The following is a 19,920-nucleotide window of genomic DNA, read 5'->3' as shown; positions in this document are numbered from 1 at the left end:
CAGAACGGAACGAGCGAATTCAGCTCTGCAATGCGGATGGAACGGCTATCTAATAGTTCGGACGTACCACCGAAATTCCTGTCGTTCGGATTTTAGCTTTGTCGAAGAATAAATGCTTTGTTTAAGTAGGACTAATAGATATTTTTAGAGTACTACCGTAGATTCGCAATTGAGGAGAGGTTCTCACAAATAAAAACATTTTATATGAACCCATAATTTTTATGTTTGTAGACAATCGACTTCTCAAGGAATGAGGCCATGGAACAACACACAAGCTCGGGTAAGTATGCATCTTTAGCTAACTCTAATAATTTTGCATGGCATCTCGTGAAAATAGTTTTGGTACAGATGCCACACGAAATCAATTGCAGATTATATTGCTCCATGTGCTTTGCCACCAGAGATCAATTAAATATGAAAGAGTAATCATCTAAAAAATAGGAAGAGTAATTAATCGACGAGGGGCCAATGATGGCTCCTCCAGACTGTCGATAATTAATCGAGCAAAGCCTGTTCTTTATTTTGTAGGTGATTCATATATAGAATATTTGTTTGTTTTTCTATAGATGGCATGTAATCGGCGAGAAAACTACTACCCCTCTGTAAACAAATATAATAGCGTTTAGATCATTAAAATAGTGAGCTAAACCCCCTTATATTTCTTTACGGAGGGGAGTAGTAAATTAATGATTGGTGAACCAAAAATTAAGGACACTTGTGAAATAGCTGTATTGATTTGCAATGGCGGCATACAGGGAGGAACCCATTGCCAACACCGATCGAAGCTGGGCTTGTGCAGCTGGCCATCAAGAACAACACAAAGGCTTCATCCGAGAAGTGTAACAAAAAGGTGATGCTGGAGATCAGCGGCTGCGCCACTACCTGTGACCGGCTGGGTCTTGACCTGGTGGTCGTCCTGCATGCTAGTCGCAACATGGACAGTGAGAAGATGGACCATGTGAAGATGGCCATGCGGTTTGTCTTGCGGAAGCTAAGCCCCATGGACCGCCTCTCCATCATCACAATTTTTTCTGATTCTGCCGTGAAGCTGTGCCCACTGCAGCAGATCACCGAGTCCTCACGGCGGAAGCTAGATGATCTCATTGACGGCCTAAAAGCCATTGGTGACTTTTACACCCACATCAAGGGCGGCCTCCTGACCGGGCTCAAAGTCCTCACATACCGCAATGACAGCAGCGACCGCATCGCTGGAATCATGCTCATGAGCAACGACCAGCAAGCTGGAGGTGGTGGTGGTGCTACTCAGATTAATTTGGGCAACGTGCCTGTCTACACGTTTGGTTTTGGCATGAACAGTGACCACACAGTACTCAGCATGATCGCCGCCAACAGTATGGGAGGGACGTTCTCCCACATCCGGGACCAGGACATTGGCAGTGGAGGCCTGACAATGGCCTTCTCCCAGTGCCTTGCCGGTCTGCTAACTGTCTCGGTTCAGAACCTTGAGCTGACGGTGGCACCTGTCGGACATGAGTCGGAGATATTGAACGTGACCGCAGGAAGCTATCCGAAGACGCAGGCCGGGGGCTCAGTAACAGTTAGGTTTGGCAACATCTACAGCAGGGAAGTGCGCAAGGTCGTTGTCAACCTCCGCCTCCCTGCTATCGGGAGTGAGCACAGTGCCGAGATCCTAAAGGTCATGTACTCATATGGAAGCAGGTATCAATCAGTTCAAAGACATAAATATCAAGTCAAATATGATGCGCTCTGTTAATTGATGTGATTGTGATGACTGAATTATTTTGTTGTGCAGATCTGCTGGGAGGCAGAAGTTTGTCGTGACTCCTGAGGCGCTGACCGTGTGGCGCACCAGCGTGGATGTCTCAGACTTAGAGGAGGAGGAGAAGCAGGTGGACTTAAAGAGGGAGGAGGCCCGTCTGAGGACGGCCAAGACAATCAAGAAAGTGACAAACTTCTACGATGGCGTTGTGCTGGCCCGTCTGCAGAATGTCTATGACAAGCTGCTGCTGGTGGAGTCCCGGAACATGCCGGAGGATCAGTTCAGGATCGAGCTGCGGGAGCTCTTGGAGGTCTGCAAGACCCATGCATCCTACAAGGAGCATGGCCGCGCATACGCGTTGTCGTCCGAGTCTTCACACGGCTGGCAGCGTTTCGCTGGGAGGGGTGGTGACATCGATGCAATGCGTCTGTTCGCAACGCCACGAATGAACAAGTACCTGGAGCAGGCCAGGAAGTTCCACAAAGAACCGCGGATGCCAGTGCCGTCAGCGGATGACGATGTCGAGGAGGAGATCACTGATGATCCTATGGTCAATGTCGGCAGTAGGGACATAAACAAACTATGAACAGTATAGAGATCGAGTATATGATCATGCATATGTGAGTTGTAACTTGTAAGGCCAATTATAGGGCCGATTTGATATACTTTGTAATACATGGATCTATTTTGGTTCAACCATTTTGGCATTATTGGGGGATTTGCAAGATAATGGATCCTAGCCACAACGTCGTTGCCCCGCTATTGATAGATTCAGCTCGCTACACAGAGCTGACTGACAGTAAAAGCGACTTCAACGGTAACTAGTGGTAAACGGCATCAGTGTCGATTTCAGCCATCGAACGACAGTAATAGCTGAATAAGGAGCGGTGATGGTCGTTTGATGGGGGTGAAAGATTATCTGAAGAATTTGACACCAGCTTCTAAACCATTGACTGCGTCGTTAATTTTGTCAGGTTTAGTGGCTACCTCACGATGCCCTTTAGTCCTGGTTCAAGACACCAACCGGGACTAAAGGAGTTGGGTCAGGCGCGATGCCCTTTAGTCTCAGTTGGTGTCTCCAACCGGGACTAAAGATCCATCTTTAGTCCTAGTTTTGGACACCAAGTGGGACTACAAATTTGCCTATATATACCCCTGCCCTTGTCCGCCCTCTTTTCTGTTTTTTCCTCATAGAAGGTGGGAGGTGTGTGCTACTTTGTTTTTCCCTTCCTATGCACAAGAGGTGCTCGATGAAATGCCTGAGAACATGATGCCACTTGAGTTCACACAAAACAAACATTATATGAGGTGCCCGAGCCACACTTAATTAAGTTTTCTCCTCTGTTCTTCCTCCTAGATCTCGTCCTCGTCCTCACCGCCGTCGATTGTCCGCGCGATCTCGTTGCCGCCACCACCGTGGTGAGCCTGTTGTTCTTATATTTTTCTTACTTGTATGATTTAGATAGTTGCTTGTATAATTTTCCTACTTGTATTATTATTTGTTATTATATAGTGCCATGGTTTCGATATCCGCCCCCCTCGGCTCTCGTCCTGTCTATGATTCGGATGTGGTATATTATCTTTTATAACTATTTCTTTTATCTAGTCTTAATGTCAATTATGCCGACCAACTTGACATAGATATTTTTATCTAGGAGGTATGTGAACCGGGAATTCCAACTGACCTTCTAGTCGAAAGGTTAAATTTAGTTGAAAAAACAATTATTTGAATATTCTTTTTTAAAGAATTGAAGAAGAGAAGATGAAATTGGAGTTGCATGTTGCCGATATCGTCGATCTACACAAGATCCAGATGGATGCAATGCGCTTGAGGATTAGAAAGATTAGAAAATATGCCATTGGTAAAGAAGGTTGGTATTATTATGTTGTTGGATCAATTGTTACCTTAGTTGCGATTTTTATCGCATTTGTTGTTGCATTTAAATGTTTTACATAGTTGTGTGCTAGTTTCAATATCTGTTTTAGATGCTCTAGATAGTTGTATGTTATTTTATGAGAACTATGTATGAACTTTATGTATTTATTTTTGCAGTAATAACATTTGATCACTACTATACTTTGGTTTAATGTGATGATCTTGTATTAATTTGGTCATTTCTCTATTCATGATGTTCTGTAATGGTTATTGATATACTTAATTATATAATGCAGATGAATAGGCAATGGATGTACGGTGACCGACGCATTTGCTGAGTACATTACAGGCCTGCATAATTTTATCGGTGTGGCCTAAGCAAACAGTAGCAATGGTTTTATATGTTGTCCATGTGTTGTGTCTAAGAATGATAAGGATTACTCTTCCTCAAAAATCCTTCACACCCACCTGCTTAAGTCCGATTTCATGCCCAGCTATAATTATTGGACCAAGCATGGACAAAGAGAAGTTATGATGGAAGACATTGAAGAAGAAGAGGATGATGACAACTATCTGATGTTCCCTGAATTTGGTGATACTGCAACGAAGGAAGCTGAAGATCAAGAGGCACCAGATGTGCCCGCTGATGATCTTCGCTGGGTCATTGTCGATGCACAAAGAGAACGCGAAAGTGAAAAGGAGAAGTTGAAGTTGCGGCACATGTTAGAGGATCACAAAAAAATTGTTGTATCCAAATTGCGAAGATGGCAACACAAAGCTCGATACTACATTGGAATTGCTACAATGGAAGGCAGATAATAGTGCACCTGACAAGGGATTTGAAAAGTTACTGAAAATGATGAAGAAGAAGCTTACAAAGGATAACGAATTGCCTGACAGTACGTACCAAGCAAAGAAGGGTCTCTCCCCTCTAGGATTCGAGGTGCAGAAGATACATGCATGCCCTAATGACTGCATTCTCTAGCGCGGTGAGGAGTACAAGAATTTGAATGCATGCCCGGTATGCGGTATATTGCGATATAAGATCAGCCGAGATGACCCTGGCGATGTTGAGGGCAACCGCCCCCAGGAAGAGGGTTCTTGCCAAGGTGATGTGGTATGCTCCTATAATACCACGGTTGAAACATCTTTTCAGAAACAAAGAGCATGCCAAGTTGTCGCGATGGCACAAAGAAGACCATAAGAAAGACATGATATTGAGAGTACCCGCTGATGGGTCACAGTGGAGAAAAAACGAGAGAAAGTTTGAGGAGTTTGCAGATGACGCAACTTATGGTTTGATATAAGTACAGATGGCATGAACCCTTTTGGGGAGCAGAGCAGTAGCCATAACACCTTTCTCCTTGGTTGTGCATGAACCGGAAGTTCATTATGATGTCAGTGCTCATCCAAGACCCTAAGCAACCCAGGAACGACATTGATGTGTACATAAGGCCATTAGTTGAAGAACTTTTATAGTTTGGGATATAAAAGTTGTATGTGTGTGGGATGAGCACAAACAGGAGGAATTTGACCTACGAGCATTGCTGTTTGTAACCATCAATAATTGTCCTGCTCTTAGTAACCATTCAAGACAGACTAATAAGGGGTACAATGCACACGCACTGTTTAGATGAGACTGAAAGTATATATTTGGATAAATGTAAGAAGAGTGTGTACTTGGGACATCGTTGTCTGCTTCCGACCAGGCATCCTTTAAGAAAGAAAGGCAATCATTTCAAAGGTGAGGAAGATCACCGGAAGAAGCTTGTCCACCGTACTGGTGATGATATATTTGATATGGTCATGGATTTAAAACTAATATTTAAAAAGGGTCCTGGCGAATAATCTGTTATGAACGACGCTAACGGACACACACCCATGTGGAAGAAGAAATCTATATTTTGGGAGCTACCCTATTGGAAAGTCCTAGATGTCCGCTCTGCAATCGACTTGATGCACGTGTCGAAGAATATTTACGTGAACCTGCTAGGCTTCTTGGGCGTGTATGGGAAGAAAAAAGATACACCAGAGGCACGAGAGGACTAGCAACGTATGAACGAAAAAGAAGGCATGCATCCAAAGCAGTATTAAGGTCCTGCCAGCTACGCTCTTAACAAGGCAGAGAAGGGAATCTTTTTTGAATGCCTGAGCAGTATCAAGGTCCCATCTGGCTTCTCGTCGAATATAAAGGGAATAATAAATATGGCAGAGAAATTTTATCAAAACTTAAAGTCTCATGACTACCACGTGATTATGTCGCAATTGCTTCCGGTTGCATTGAGAGGGATTCTACCAGAAAATGTTTGATTAGCCATTTGTGAAACTATGTGCATTCTGATGGAAATATGCCCTAGAGGCAATAATGAAGTTGTTATTATTATATTTCCTTATTCATGATAAAGATTTATTATTCATGCTAGAATTTTATTGACCGGAAACTTAAATACATGTGTGAATACATAAACAAATACTATATCCCTAGTGATCCTCTACTAGACTAGCTCGTTGATCAAAAATGGTTAAGGTTTCCTAACCATAGACAGGGGTTGTCATTTGATAACGGGATCACATTATTAAGAGAATGATGTGATGGAACAGACACAATCGTTAGCATAGCATATGATCGTTCAGTTTATTGCTACTGCTTTCTTCATATAAAATACATGTTTCTTCGACCACGAGATCATGCAACTTCCGTATACCTGAGGAATACCTTATGTGTTATCAAACGTCATAATGTAATTGGGTGATCATAGAGGTGCTCTAAAAGATTGCAAAAAGATTGCAAGCAAAGTGACTAAGGATTCTGTTGAGGTGGCATGGATCGACACTGGGATTTGTCACTCCTTATGACAGAGAGGTATCTCTGGGCCCTCTCGGTAATACAACATCACAAGAAGATTGCAAGCAAAGTAACTAAGGAGTTAGTTACAGGATGATGTATTACGGAACGAGTAAAGAGCCTTCCGGTAACGAGATTGAACTAGGTATGGATGTACTGACGATCGAATCTCAGGCAAGTAACATACCGACAGACAAAGGGAAATATGTATGTTGTCATAAAGGTTTGACTGATAAAGATCTTCGTAGAATATGTAGGAACCGATATGGGCATCCAGGTCCCGCTATTGTTTATTTACCGGCGAAGCATCTCGGACATGTCTACATCATTCTCGAACCCGTAGGGTCCGCATGCTTAATGTTCGTTGACGATATAGTATTGTATGAGTTATGTATGTTGGTGACCGAATATAGTTATGAGTCCCAGATGAGATCACAAACATGACGAGGAGCTTTGGAATGGTCCAGATGTAAAGATTGATACATAGGATGATATGGTTAGGCCAATGGGTCAGGACCACGGGGCTTTAGGTTGGTGCAAATGCCGAGGCCATGGCGTCTGGCCGAGACGCCAAGGACTGTGGCTTCTGGTCCTGGAAGTCCGAGAAGGACTCTTCCTTGCAGGCAAAACTGACTTTGAGGAGGCTCTTTCTCCAAGTTTCGACCCCAGGGCTCAACATATAAATAGAGGGGCAGGGCTAGCACCCGGAACACATCAAGATACACCAAGCCGTGTGTCAGCAACCCCGACCCTCTAGCTTATCCTCCGTCATAGTTTCCATAGTGCTTGGTGAAGCCCTGCGGAGATGGTTCTTCAGCACCACCGTCACCATGCCCTCGTGCTGCCGGAACTCATCTTCTACATCGCCCCTCTTGTTGGATCAAGAAGGCGAGGACGTCATCGAGTTGTACGTGTGCTGAACACAGAGGTGTCGTATGTTCGATACTTGATCGGGATGGATTGTGAAGGTGTACGACTACATCAACCACGTTGATAAACGCTTCCGTTTACTGATCTTCAAGGGTATGAAGATGCTCTCCCCCTCTCGTAGCTATGCATCTCCATGGATAGATCTTGCGTGTGCGTGGAATTTTTTTTGTTTTCCATGGAATGTTCCCCAACACATTCCTCGGTGAAATTTCTCATAAGGTAATCAATCCAGTAATCCTACCAAGGTTACAGAATGATTTGGTCCAATGCTTGCAGTTTCGAGTTGGTGTTCCCACCATCCTTCTTCAATATTATGACGCACGCCCTAGTTCACCTAGTCGAAGAGATTGCCATTTTGGGTCCTGTATTTCTACACAATATGTTCCCCTTTGAGAGGTTCATGGGAGTCTTAAAGAAATATGTTCATAACCGTGCCAGGACAGAAGGAAGCATCTCCAAGAGCTATGGAACGAAGGAGGTTATTGAGTTTTCTGTTGACTTCATTCCTGACTTTAAGACGATTGGTGTTCCTCGATCGCGGCATGAGGGGAGACTGAGTGGAAAAGGCATACTAGGACCGAAAGCAATAATATGTACAGATGGGCATTCTTTCACTCAAGCACACTACACAGTTCTGCAAAGTTCTGCCTTGGTGGCCCCGTATATCAATGAACACAATAATATTGTACGCTCCCAACACCCGTGGCAGTCTGACAACCAGATTACACGTGAACACATGGCGATTTTTGGCAGTTGGTTGCAACTTGCAAGCACATCTTACGAATAACACCACTGTTGGAGATCAGCTGTACTTGTGGGCTAGGAGACCATCTTTGATTGTATGGCCTTTTCAAGGGTACGTGTTAAATGGGAATACATTTTACACGATCGCCCAAGAAAAAAAGAGCACCCAACCAAAACAGTGGTGTTCTCTTTGATGCAAAAAGACACCAACAGGGAAAATGACACATATAATGGTTACATAGAGGAGATATGGGAACTTCATTATGGACGTGATTTTAAGGTCCCTGTGTTTCGGTGCAAATGAGTCAATCTAACAGGAGGCGGGGTAAAGGTAGAACCATAGTACAGAATAACAACAGTGGATCTGAACAATCTTGGGTACACAAACGAACCATTCGTCCTAGCCAATGATGTGGCGTAGGTTTTCTATGTGAAGGTCATACCTACCGAAACGAGAAAAAGAAAATATAAGAAAGCGAATACATCATACGATGAGCCAAAGGACCACATAGTTCTTTCAGGGAAAATAAACATTGTGTGAGTGGAGGACAAGACAGACATGTCAGAAGATTATGAAAAGTTTGATGAAATTCCTCCCTTCATACCGAAGACTGAACCAAGCATCCTGTTAAATGATGAAGATTCTCCATGGATACGCGCAATAATAAGCAAGGGACACACGCGAAGAAAAATTCTTGTACCCCAAGATCTCATTCTGGGATGTGACCGGCTTCACCGTCATCACTTTCTCTAGTGAGTTTCTGGACTTATAGCTGGACATTCCCACTTCAAACAAACCGGAGGAAATATTTGTAAGGGTTAGGGTATATATGTGTTTTGGGTGTTCCCCAGTGGAATCCAACCAAAAAGCTAGGGCATTTTGGCATTTGAAACATGATTTTTCAATAATTATTTATTAAGTTATGATTTTTCAAGTCTGCGCGAGTCACCTTCCTTAGGCTCCGAGTCACCTTCTTCTAAGCTCCGTTGGACGACACTTATTCCTATCTTTTTAGTATTTTAATTGTACAGATGTTAATATACGCGGTTAGTAGTCCGGCTTGGTGGATCCATATAAAATAACAAGGTTAATATAGACATGGCTTAAACGTCTTGACATAGATGAATACAGCAGAAGTATTGGAGATGATAAGAGAGAAACAATGTATGATATAAAGTTGGAGCTACTGTGTGGTTTCTCTGATTGAAGGATCCCTTATGCCGAGCCAATTAGTCCAGATGAGGAGTTCTTGTCGCTTTCTAGTGAAATTGAGGACAACATATTAGATTGTAGGACTGTTCAAGTAACTGTTCAGCATATACAAGATAACCGAATAATTTGCACCTTTGATTCTGGGTTGAATGCCATAGTTATGGGAGACAACTATTCTGATGATGGCTTTGATCTAGAATCACTGTAGTTACATGAAGATGATGTATTAACTGACAAAATTAAGAACGTGAATAAAAATAGGTTCATAGTTTACCTAACATGCAAGCAAAGTGAAATGAAGGGATGTCCATTATCAAGAAATAACCATGATCCATACTATCGTGCACAAAAGGTGGTTCCGACCCAGGATGACAAGGCTCGGAAACAAAAGGAAGATGTATGGTTCTTTCCTCAGAAAAATATACAGGTAATAGACATATATGTGGATCCATTGGTAGGCCACCTGAAAATCATGCTCTCTTATCGCAAATTCGGGAAAGAGTTAAAAGTGGAAGTTGATGATATATCACGGGTTGAGAAATCAGAGAATCCTATGATAATAGCGTAGAATTATAAAAAAAAATGTTCCCGGGGCTCAGTAACGATGCTAGGGGTTCCTGCCTCATGCTTTTGACATTGCAAATTTTGCCTATCATGACGCCCAGTCGTATGACATCAAAATTAGTTGCCTACAATGATATAAAAAGTTATTCATAGCATAGTGTAGGATACTCTTTAGTTATTTTAGGCAAATTAGAGGTGAAGCTAGTCAACTTTGTAGTCGTCCTACACTACTGGAATTCTGATGTACGCCGAGTGCCACTGACACTCGGCAAAGGGCCAAAAACCACCGATAAAGCCTTTGCCGAGTGTCACCCTTGGCAAAAGCCACCCGGCGTACACCTCTCCGGCAAACAGGAATTTGCTGAGAGCCAGAACATGGGCACTCGGCAAAGACTTTTCCGTGAGCTAAACAGTACAACTCGGAAAAATAAAGTAGCTAACAGATAGCAGACGGGGACGGCGGTTCCTGACATGTGGGACCAGGAGAATAGGCTGGGGGCCAACTTTGCCGAGAGCTACACTCGGCAAAGAGAGCCAGTAGCAGGTCGACACGCGTCTGCTCCTGACATGTTGGACCAGGTGAACAGGTCGAGGGCCAACTTTGTCGAGAGCTACACTCGGCAAAGAGAGCCATTAGTAGGTCGACACGCGTCAGCTCCTGACATGTGGGACTAGGAGAACAGGCCGAGGGACAACTTTGCCGAGAGCCACACTCGGCAAAGAGAGACATTAGCAGGTCGACATGCGTCAGCTCCTGACATGTGGGACCAGGGGAACAAGACGAGGGCCAACTTTTCCAAGAGCTACACTCGGCAAAGAGAGCCATTAGCAGGTCGTCACGTGTCAGCTCCTGACATCTAGGACATGGAGAACAGGCTGAGGGCAAACTTTGCCGAGAGCTACACTCGGCAAAGAGATCTAGTAGCAGGTCGACACGTGTCAACTCCTTCCATGTGGGACTAGGAGAACAGGCCGAGGTCAATCTTTGCCGAGAGCGCCACTCGCCAAAGAGAGCCAGTAGCAGGTGGACATGTGTCAGCTCTTGACATGTGGGACCAGGAGAACATGGCAAGGGCCAAGTTTGCCGAGAGCACCTCTCGGCAAACAGACCCAATGGGAGGCTGACATGAGTCACTCCTTGACATGTGGGACCACAAGAACAGGCCGAGGGCCAGCTTTGCCGAGAGCCACTGTCGGCAAACTCTATCTGTGCCGAGTGCGGCTCTCGGCAAACTGAGCCAATAGGGGAGGGCCACGTCACTTGTCCTAAAAGCCGTGGCCATACTTTGTCGAGGGCCACCGTCGGCAATTCTTTTACCTCTACCGAGACGCCTCTCGGTAAAGTAATCAGGAGCACTATAGGTTATTACCCTTTACCGAGAGGCCTCCCGGTAAAAGTGCCAGGTTCTACTGGTTGGTACACTTTTACCGAGATCCCTCTCGGTAAAGGGTGCATGCTGGTCCAGTTTCACATCCTTTCTCGAGAGGCACCCTCAGTAATGGTGTGTCCTGCAGCCTTTTTCATTTCTGTTTCTTTCCTGCAATGAAACATATACAGAAACATCATATAGTTAATCACATATAGAACATGTCACATATAGGCATCATTGAACAAAAAAAGTAATGATTCTGAAAAACATTCCACATAAAAGCAATAGTGCCTAAAAGGTGAAATAGTAGTCATGACACTCGACCAACACAAGTTTACAAGTCTCAAGATGCAAGAGTTCTCAAGCACATACAATGAACAGTTTCAAACAGAACATAACATGAAGTTGACGCGATTCTGGAGATCGGAGTGATAACATCAACATTAGAAGGCGTCATTCTGTTTGCTGCCACAACTCCACCAACTTGAGGTTGAACTACCGAAACATTGTTCGACCTTTGTGATGGGTTGAGCTGTGATGGATTCACCCAATAGTGAGATGAATGCATATGGTAATGCCAAAAATGGTGATAGAAATAGTTTGAACGAAGCTCACTTTGTTCCACTCTAGCGTCGGTGGCATCTTTGGCACTGGTTGGCCTTGCATGGAATAAAGATTGGCCACCATATGTTGTAAAGACTTCACTAGATCATCTTGTGCCTTCATCCTGGCCCGATTTTCATCTCGTTCTTTCTCGGTGTCAATCAGTCGAGTCTACAATATGGCAATGCAAATGGCATTCATGTTGAAATGCAAATATGCAGGACCATGAAGGATCAATGAAGAAGCACTGACCTAAATATCCTCAATAATGCTCACAGAATGTGGTACGTGACGCTCTACGATAGGAGTAGAGCCAGTACTCAAAGCACGGAGCGTGCTGACTCTCGGAAGGGAGGAGGTTATGACAGAATCAAGGTGAACCACCATCCGGCCATTCGGTCTACCACCTGTGCGACATTAGCCACAAGAGGGTCAAACGGTAGCACGTGAGGATCAGCGTCAGGCCCATACGTATCCTTCAATTTTTTGGTGTAGTTCTCTCCATCTGACCGGGCTTTAGAGCTGATCCAGTCCCTCTCTGGGTGGAGAGGGTCCTTGTACTTGTCGTCTTTGGTACGTTTGAAGGTTCATGCCTCAAAGTAAATGATATCCTTGCCAGTGTCTTCTTTCTGCAAAAGAAAGTGATCCAAACAATCAAGGGAATGCTCACAAATGAAAGAGAACATGATGAAAAGAAAAGGATGTGGTTGCCTACATGTTTTGAGACGACACCTGGGATGGTGAGGTTGCCTTGACGGTGTCCTGGAAAACCCATAAACTTACACCGTTCAGATATTGCTTTGTGTTCATCCTGCCACCCTGGATCTGTCCATCGGTCGACGATCTTCTCCCAACACGGACGTTTTTCAGCGCACGACTGAGGAATCGCCTGTAAATTAAACAAATACATCTTAGTAAGGATTCTAATTTTGCGGTAATGTAGGGAATAGCAAGCATCCATCGTCACTTGCCTCGAAGTAATTGTCCCGTGAAAGATGCTTCCCTCGAGCCTCCTGTTTGGTAATCTTCTGGTTTAGATAGTTTGCGTGATACTTGACCACTAAACGGACGCGCTTGTCGGTGTCAAAACCGGCGGATCTCGGGTAGGGGGTCCCGAACTGTGCGTCTAAGGCTAATGGTAATAGGACGCTGGGGACACGATGTTTACCCAGGTTTGGGCCCTCTCGATGGAGGTAATACCCTACTTCCTGCTTGATTGATCTTGATGATATGAGTATTACAAGAGTTGATCTACCATGAGATCAGAGAGGCTAAACCCTAGAAGCTAGCCTATGGTATGATTGTTCTGTCCTATGGAATAAACCCTCCGGTTTATATACACACCGGAGGGGGCTAGGGTTACACACAGTCGGTTTACAGAGGAGGAGATCTACATCCGAATCTCCAAGCTTGCCTTCCACGCCAAAGAGAGTCCCATACGGACACGGGACGAAGTCTTCTATCTTGTATCTTCATAGTCCAACAGTCCGGCCAAAGTACATAGTCCGGATGTCCGGATACCCCCTTATCCAAGACTCCCTTAGTAGCCCCTGAACCAAGCTTCAATGACGATTAGTCCGACGCGTAGATTGTCTTCGGCATTGCGAGGCGGGTTCCATCTCTGAATACTCCAAGATAAATTCCGAACACAAGGACCGTGTCCGGCTCTGCAACATAAATTCCATATATCACCATAGAGACAATAATAACCCACAAGTCTAATTTGCGAACAACTCTTCGTAGTGTGACATCACGCCACGGCTCGATAATTATTCGAACCGTTTTCTACAACCTGCTTCCACACACATCGCGAGGCGGTTTCTTTGGCACGTCTTGTCAAAGCAGAGATCGTGTCCCCTTATCACGGGATCTCCATCAATACGGGTATGGGTAACCCAACCAGCACCATTAATCGAGGCGCTTGGAAAAATAAGAGATTTCAAGAGGCAAGTGGGGAGGCGCACATTCTACATCGCCTTTATAAAGGGGCAGAGATCTCCCATTTTCACCCACGCCTTCTTCCTCCTTTGCTCATCCGTTCTCGCACCCTCGAGCTCCAGTGCCCAAGTTCTCACCTTCTGCGTAGGACCACAGCATGTCCGGAGCGGGATGCAAGTGGATGGCCTCCTCTGTCACAGAGGACAACATTACCAAGCTTCGGGAGGCCGGATACCTGGCCGAGAGTATCGCGCACGGGTTTCCGGCAGAGGGACAGATTACCCCCTTTCCGAAGTCTCGGGAGGGAGTAGTATTTCTTCCTCATTTCGTCAGGGGACTAGGATTTCCACTCCACCCATTTGTCCGCAGGCTCATGTACTACTACGGGCTAGATTTTCATGATCTGGCCCCGAATTTTGTCCTCAACATCTCGGCGTTCATCGTCGTGTGCGAGGCCTTCCTCCGCATCAAGCCTCACTTCGGCATGTGGTTGAAAATCTTCTGTGTGAAGCCGTAGATCATGAGTGGCCAACAGGCGGAGTTCGGAGGTGCCATGGTGGGCAAAATGCCCAATGTTACATGGATCGATGGCTCTGAGGGAGTCCTGGATTAGGGGGTGTCCGGATGGCCGGACTATGACCTTTGGTCGGACTCCCGGACTATGAAGATATACAAGATTGAAGACTTCATCCCATATCCGGATAGGACTTTCCTTGGCGTGGAAGGCAAGCTTGGCGATACAATATGTAGATCTCCTCCCATTGTAAGTGACTCTGTTTAACCCTAGCCCTCTCCGGTGTTTATATAAACCGGAGGGTTTTAGTCCGTAGGACCAAACAACAATCATACCATAGGCTAGCTTCTAGGGTTTAGCCTCTCTGATCTCGTGGTAGATCAACTCTTGTACTACCCATATCATCAATATTAATCAAGCAGGAGTAGGGTTTTACCTCCATCGAGAGGGCCCGAACCTGGGTAAAAACATCGTGTCCCTTGTCTCCTGTTACCATCCACCTAGACGCACAGTTCGAGACCCCCTACCCGAGATCCGCCGGTTTTGACACCGACATTGGTGCTTTCATTGAGAGTTCCTCTGTGTCGTCACGTTTAGGCTCGATGGCTTCTTCGATCATCAACCACGACACAGTCCAGGGTGAGACTTTTCTCCTCGGACAGATCTTCGTGTTCAGCGGCTTTGCACTGCGGGCCAATTCACTTGGCCATCTGGAGTAGATCGAAAGCTACGCCCCTGGCCATCAGGTCAGATTTAGAAGTTTGAACTACACGGCTAACATCGACGGAGACTTGATCTTTGACGGATTCGAGCCACAGCCGAGCACGCCGCACTATCACGATGGGCATGATCTAGCTCTGCCGCCAGACAGTGCCCAGAAGGCCGCTCAGGTGTCTGCTCGGACCCTCAGCTCGGACCCTCAGCTCGGAACCGACTGCGCCAATCGGGGATGGATGGTTGGACACCGCCTCGGGGGCTGCAATCTCTATGGCGATCGAGCCGAATACCAGCCTTGTCCTTTGTGAAGCTCGTGACTTCAAGGTGCCGGACTCCTTTGCGGACTCCGAATCTTCCGCACCCCTTCCGATCGAACCCAATTGGGCTCCGATCATGGAGTTCACCGCCACGGACATCTTTCAGCACTCGCCCTTCGGCGACATCCTGAATTCACTAAAGTCTCTCTCTTTATCAGGAGAGCCCTGGCCAGACTATGGTCAGCAAGGTTGGGATGCGGATGATGAAGAAATTCGAAACCCACCCACCACCCACTTCGTAGCCACTGTCGATGATTTAACCGACATGCTCGACTTTGACTCCGAAGACATCGACGGTATGGATGCCGATGAAGGCGACGACCAAGAACCAGCGCCTATAGGGCACTGGAAAGCCACCTCGTCATATGACATATACGTGGTGGACACCCCAAAAGAAGGGGATGGCGATGGAAAAACGGAGGATGATCCCTCCAAGAAACAGCCTAAGCGCCAGCGTCAGCGGCACCGCTCTAAATCCCGCCAAAGCAAAAATGGCGAGTCCGGCACCGGAGACAATAACACCCCGGACAGTGCCGAAGACAACCCCCTCCAGCAGGATTCAACCCCCTCCAGCGACAAACAGAGAGGTCGAGGACGACAATTACATGCCTCCCTCAGAAGACGATGCAAGCCTCAACGACGACGAATTTGTCGTGCCTAAGGATCTCGTCGAACAAGAGCGTTTCAAACACAGGCTTATGGCCACGACAAGCAGCTTCAAGAAAAAACAGCAGCAGCTTAGAGCTGACCAAGATTTGCTAGCCGACAAATGGACTGAAGTTCGGGCGGCCGAAGAGTATAAACTCGAACGCCTCTCCAAAAGCTACCCAAAGCGCAGGCTGCTACCCCAACTAGAGGAGGAAGCAACTAAACCTACATCACCAGCATATGATGCGGCCGATCGGCCAACCCGCGGCCGTGATAGAGAGGCCTTTCGGCCCTCAACTCAAGCCGCACCCTGTCGCCGCTCAAAAAGTACCAAGGCACGGGGAAACGCGCCAGACCTGCGAGACATATTGGAGGACAAGGCAAGGCAAACAAGATCGATCTATGGATCGCGTGGGCGCCCCACGACACGTGACGATAACCGTCACGCCGGATATGGCAAATACGGCTAGGCCGAACACGGCAGGTAAAGCTCGTATGAGCTACGTCGTGATAGCCCAGTACAAAGGCACCGCACACCCACTATGCTTCACAGATGAAGTAATGGATCATCAAATCCCCAAAGGGTTTAAACCCGTAAACATCGAATCATACGATGGTACAACAGATCTTGCGGTATGGATCGAGGATTATCTCCTTCATATCCACATGGCCCGCGGCGATGATCTACATGCTATCAAATACCTCCCGCTCAAGCTTAAAGGACCAGCTCGGCATTGGCTTAATAGCCTACCAGCAGAGTCAATTGGTTGCTGGGAGGACCTGGAATCCGCATTCCTTGACAACTTCCAGGGCACTTATGTGCGACCACCAGACGCCGATGACCTAAGCCACATAATTCAGCAGCTAGAAGAATCGGCCAGACAATTCTGGACACGGTTCCTAACCAAGAAAAATCAAATAGTCGACTGTCCGGACGCAGAGGCCCTTGCAGCCTTCAAAAATAATATCCTTGATGAATGGCTTGCCCGGCACCTTGGACAGGAAAATCCGAAATCTATGGCAGCCCTCACGACACTCATGACCCGCTTGTGCGTGGGAGAAGACAGCTGGCTAGCTCGTAGCAATAACATGACCAAGAGCCCTGGTAATTAGGATACCAAGGACAACAATGGCAGGTCGCGTCATAACAAGCATAAGCGCCGCATTAACGGCGACAATACTGAGGATACGACAGTTAATGCCGGATTCAAAGGCTCTAAACCCGGTCAGCGGAAAAAGCCATTCAAAAGAAATACTCCAGGCCCGTCCAGTTTAGACCGGATACTCGACCGCTCGTGCCAGATACACGGCACACCCGAACAACCAGCCAATCACACCAAGAGGGATTGTTGGGTGTTCAAGCACGCAGGCAAGTTAAGTGCCGAACACAGAGATAAGGGGCTGCATAGCGATGACGAGGAGGAGCCCCGACCGCCGAACAACAGAGGACAAAAGGGCTTTCCCCCACAAGTGCGGATGGTGAACATGATATACGTAACCCATATCCCCAAAAGGGAACAGAAGCATGCGCTCAGGGACGTCTATGCGTTGGAGCCAGTCGCCCCAAAGTTCAACCCGTGGTCCTCCTTCCCGATCACTTTTGATCGAAGGGACCACCCCACAAGCATTCGTCACGGCGGATTCGCCGCATTGGTTCTAGACCCAATCATTGACGGATTTCACCTCACTAGAGTCCTCATGGACGGCGGCAGCAGCCTGAACCTGCTTTATCAGGATACAGTGCAAAAAATGGGTATAGATCCCTCAAGGATTAAACCCACAAAGACGACCTTTAAAGGCGTCATAACAGGTGTTGAAGCCAGCTGTACAGGCTCAGTTACACTCGAAGTGGTCTTCGGATCCCCGGATAATTTCCGAAGCGAGGAGTTAATCTTCGACATAGTCCCGTTCCGCAGTGGCTATCACGCCCTGCTCGGACGAACCGCATTTGCCAAATTCAATGCGGTGCCGCACTACACATATCTCAAGCTCAAGATGCCAGGCCCTCGCGGAGTCATTACGGTCAATGGAAACACCGAACGCTCTCTCCGAACAGAGGAGCACACGGCGGCCCTGGCGGCAGAAGTACCAAGTAGCCTCTCAAGGCAATTCTCCAGTTCGGCTGTTAAATGTCTGGACAACGTCAAGCGCGCCCGAAGTAACCTACAACAAGACCGCCTGGCACGTTCCGAGCAAGCATAGCAGTGCGCCCCAACCCCAACCCTCGTGAGATTGCAATACCAGTACCACGCGTACATAATTACGCTCTGGAAATACCATGGGCAGAAGGGGAGGGGCACAAACCATGGCACGCCCAGAATGCGGCTCAACCGCACTAGGGGCTCCCGATTTTGCCATTTCTTTTTTTATACTTTCAGGACTCCACTATTCGGAAGGCCTGTCCGGCAGTACAATCGCCGAACACACGATGCAACAGCCAGGGAGACAACAACACGTCAAATGTCCCAGGTGGTCTCTATAACAAGCTAAATACCTGTCTTACTTAAAGTCTCCCAGCTTGCCCATGGAGGGGGACATGTCAAATAATCCCATCTCTTGCGTATCGCACTATTTGTATTGTTCTGCTCTCATAGCAGCCCTTTTAATAAACAATACATAGCTCTTGTCTATTATTGCATTCATTTTTTATATAAATATGTTCAGTTATGACATTATGCAACCGTACACTTTTGTACGGCCAATACACCAGGGGCTTAAGTACCCCATAATACGGTGTGAGAATACCGAACACTCTCACGAGTGCGGCACCCCGAACTTATAGCATTATATGCATCGGCTCCGAATCATGTCTTGGGTCAATAGTTGGCTTTGCCCGGCTCCCATGTTTTGGTACCTTACGTTCCGCTATGTCGGCTAAGGTAACGCTGGGAGAACTACTGCGATTGTGCCCCAGTTGAGCTGGGTTAACACCTCAGTAGAGAAAGCTAAAACTGACCATCATGATAGGGCGAGAGACCGGTCGCTGTTCGAGAGGTTTTTTGACTCCTTAAAGACTCATGCCGCTTAGAGCGAGGAGCTGGCTCTGTCCGGCCTAGGCATGGATAGCGCCCCGAACTCGGCTTCCGAATACTAGGGGCTTCGCCGAAATTTAAAATTCCGATGGCCTTGTTCGTTGTGCTGAGCGCCTCCCTTGATGGACCCAAGAATGTGAAAAAGAGCTCTCAGGTTTATCCCGAACACCCCATCACTCGTGGCATGGGGGTAGAAGCCGACGACTTGCATCTCTCAGATTTAACAAACGGCCGCACAGAAGGTCATATTTTAAATTCAAAAAAGCGTTGCTTACCGCATATGAACAAGTTTTCAGCGCACAGGATAAACACGAGCGAGTTTACTCAAAAATTACATACCTGGTACATTCATCCGCCACACGACGGGCACCCTTCAGGACGCCCTCATAATACATCTCGGGCCTGCCATGCTCCTTCCCCTCCGGTGGCCCCTCTGTCACTAGCTTCTCAGCATCCAGCTTGCCCTAGTGCACTTTAGCACGGGCAAAAGCCCTACGGGCGCCTTCGATGCATACAGAGCCCTTGATGATTTCAAGCCGCGGACAGGCATCCACCAGCCGCCTCACCAGCCCGAAGTAGCTCTCAGGCAGGACCTCCCCAGGCCACAGCCGGCCTATAAGTCCCTTCATGGCCTGTTCGGCCACCTTATGGAGCTCGACCAGCTGCTTCAGCTGGTCGCTCAAGGGCACCGGGCGTCCGGCCTCAACCTACTAGGACCAGAACACCTTCTCCGTCGAGCTCCCTTCCTCGGCCCGGTAGAGTGCGGCGGCGTCGGATACATTGCGGGGCAGATCTGCGAATGCTCCTGGAGAGCTCCGGATTCGGGTAAGTAACAGGTAATTTCTTTCACGTGCTTGCTTTGCATAAA

The 19,920-nt window shown here is 47.0% G+C and overlaps 1 protein-coding gene across 1 annotated transcript in view; it reads left to right on the top strand.

Annotated features, from left to right (window-relative positions):
• Nucleotides 1-2,454, top strand: part of LOC123039958 (uncharacterized) — a 9,033-nt gene extending 6,579 nt beyond the window's left edge. The window contains exons 9-11 of the mRNA XM_044462933.1: nucleotides 232-280; nucleotides 756-1,680; nucleotides 1,775-2,454. Of these exons, the coding sequence (XP_044318868.1) occupies nucleotides 232-280; nucleotides 756-1,680; nucleotides 1,775-2,327 (1,527 nt within the window). The 3' untranslated portion in view covers nucleotides 2,328-2,454. The remainder of the gene's footprint in view (nucleotides 1-231; nucleotides 281-755; nucleotides 1,681-1,774) is intronic.
• Nucleotides 2,455-19,920: the final 17,466 nt, after the last annotated feature.

The sequence above is a fragment of the Triticum aestivum genome, chromosome 2B (assembly GCF_018294505.1).
Source record: "Triticum aestivum cultivar Chinese Spring chromosome 2B, IWGSC CS RefSeq v2.1, whole genome shotgun sequence".
NCBI classification, from domain to species: domain Eukaryota; kingdom Viridiplantae; phylum Streptophyta; class Magnoliopsida; order Poales; family Poaceae; genus Triticum; species Triticum aestivum.
This window is presented reverse-complemented; position numbering and strand designations above follow the sequence as displayed.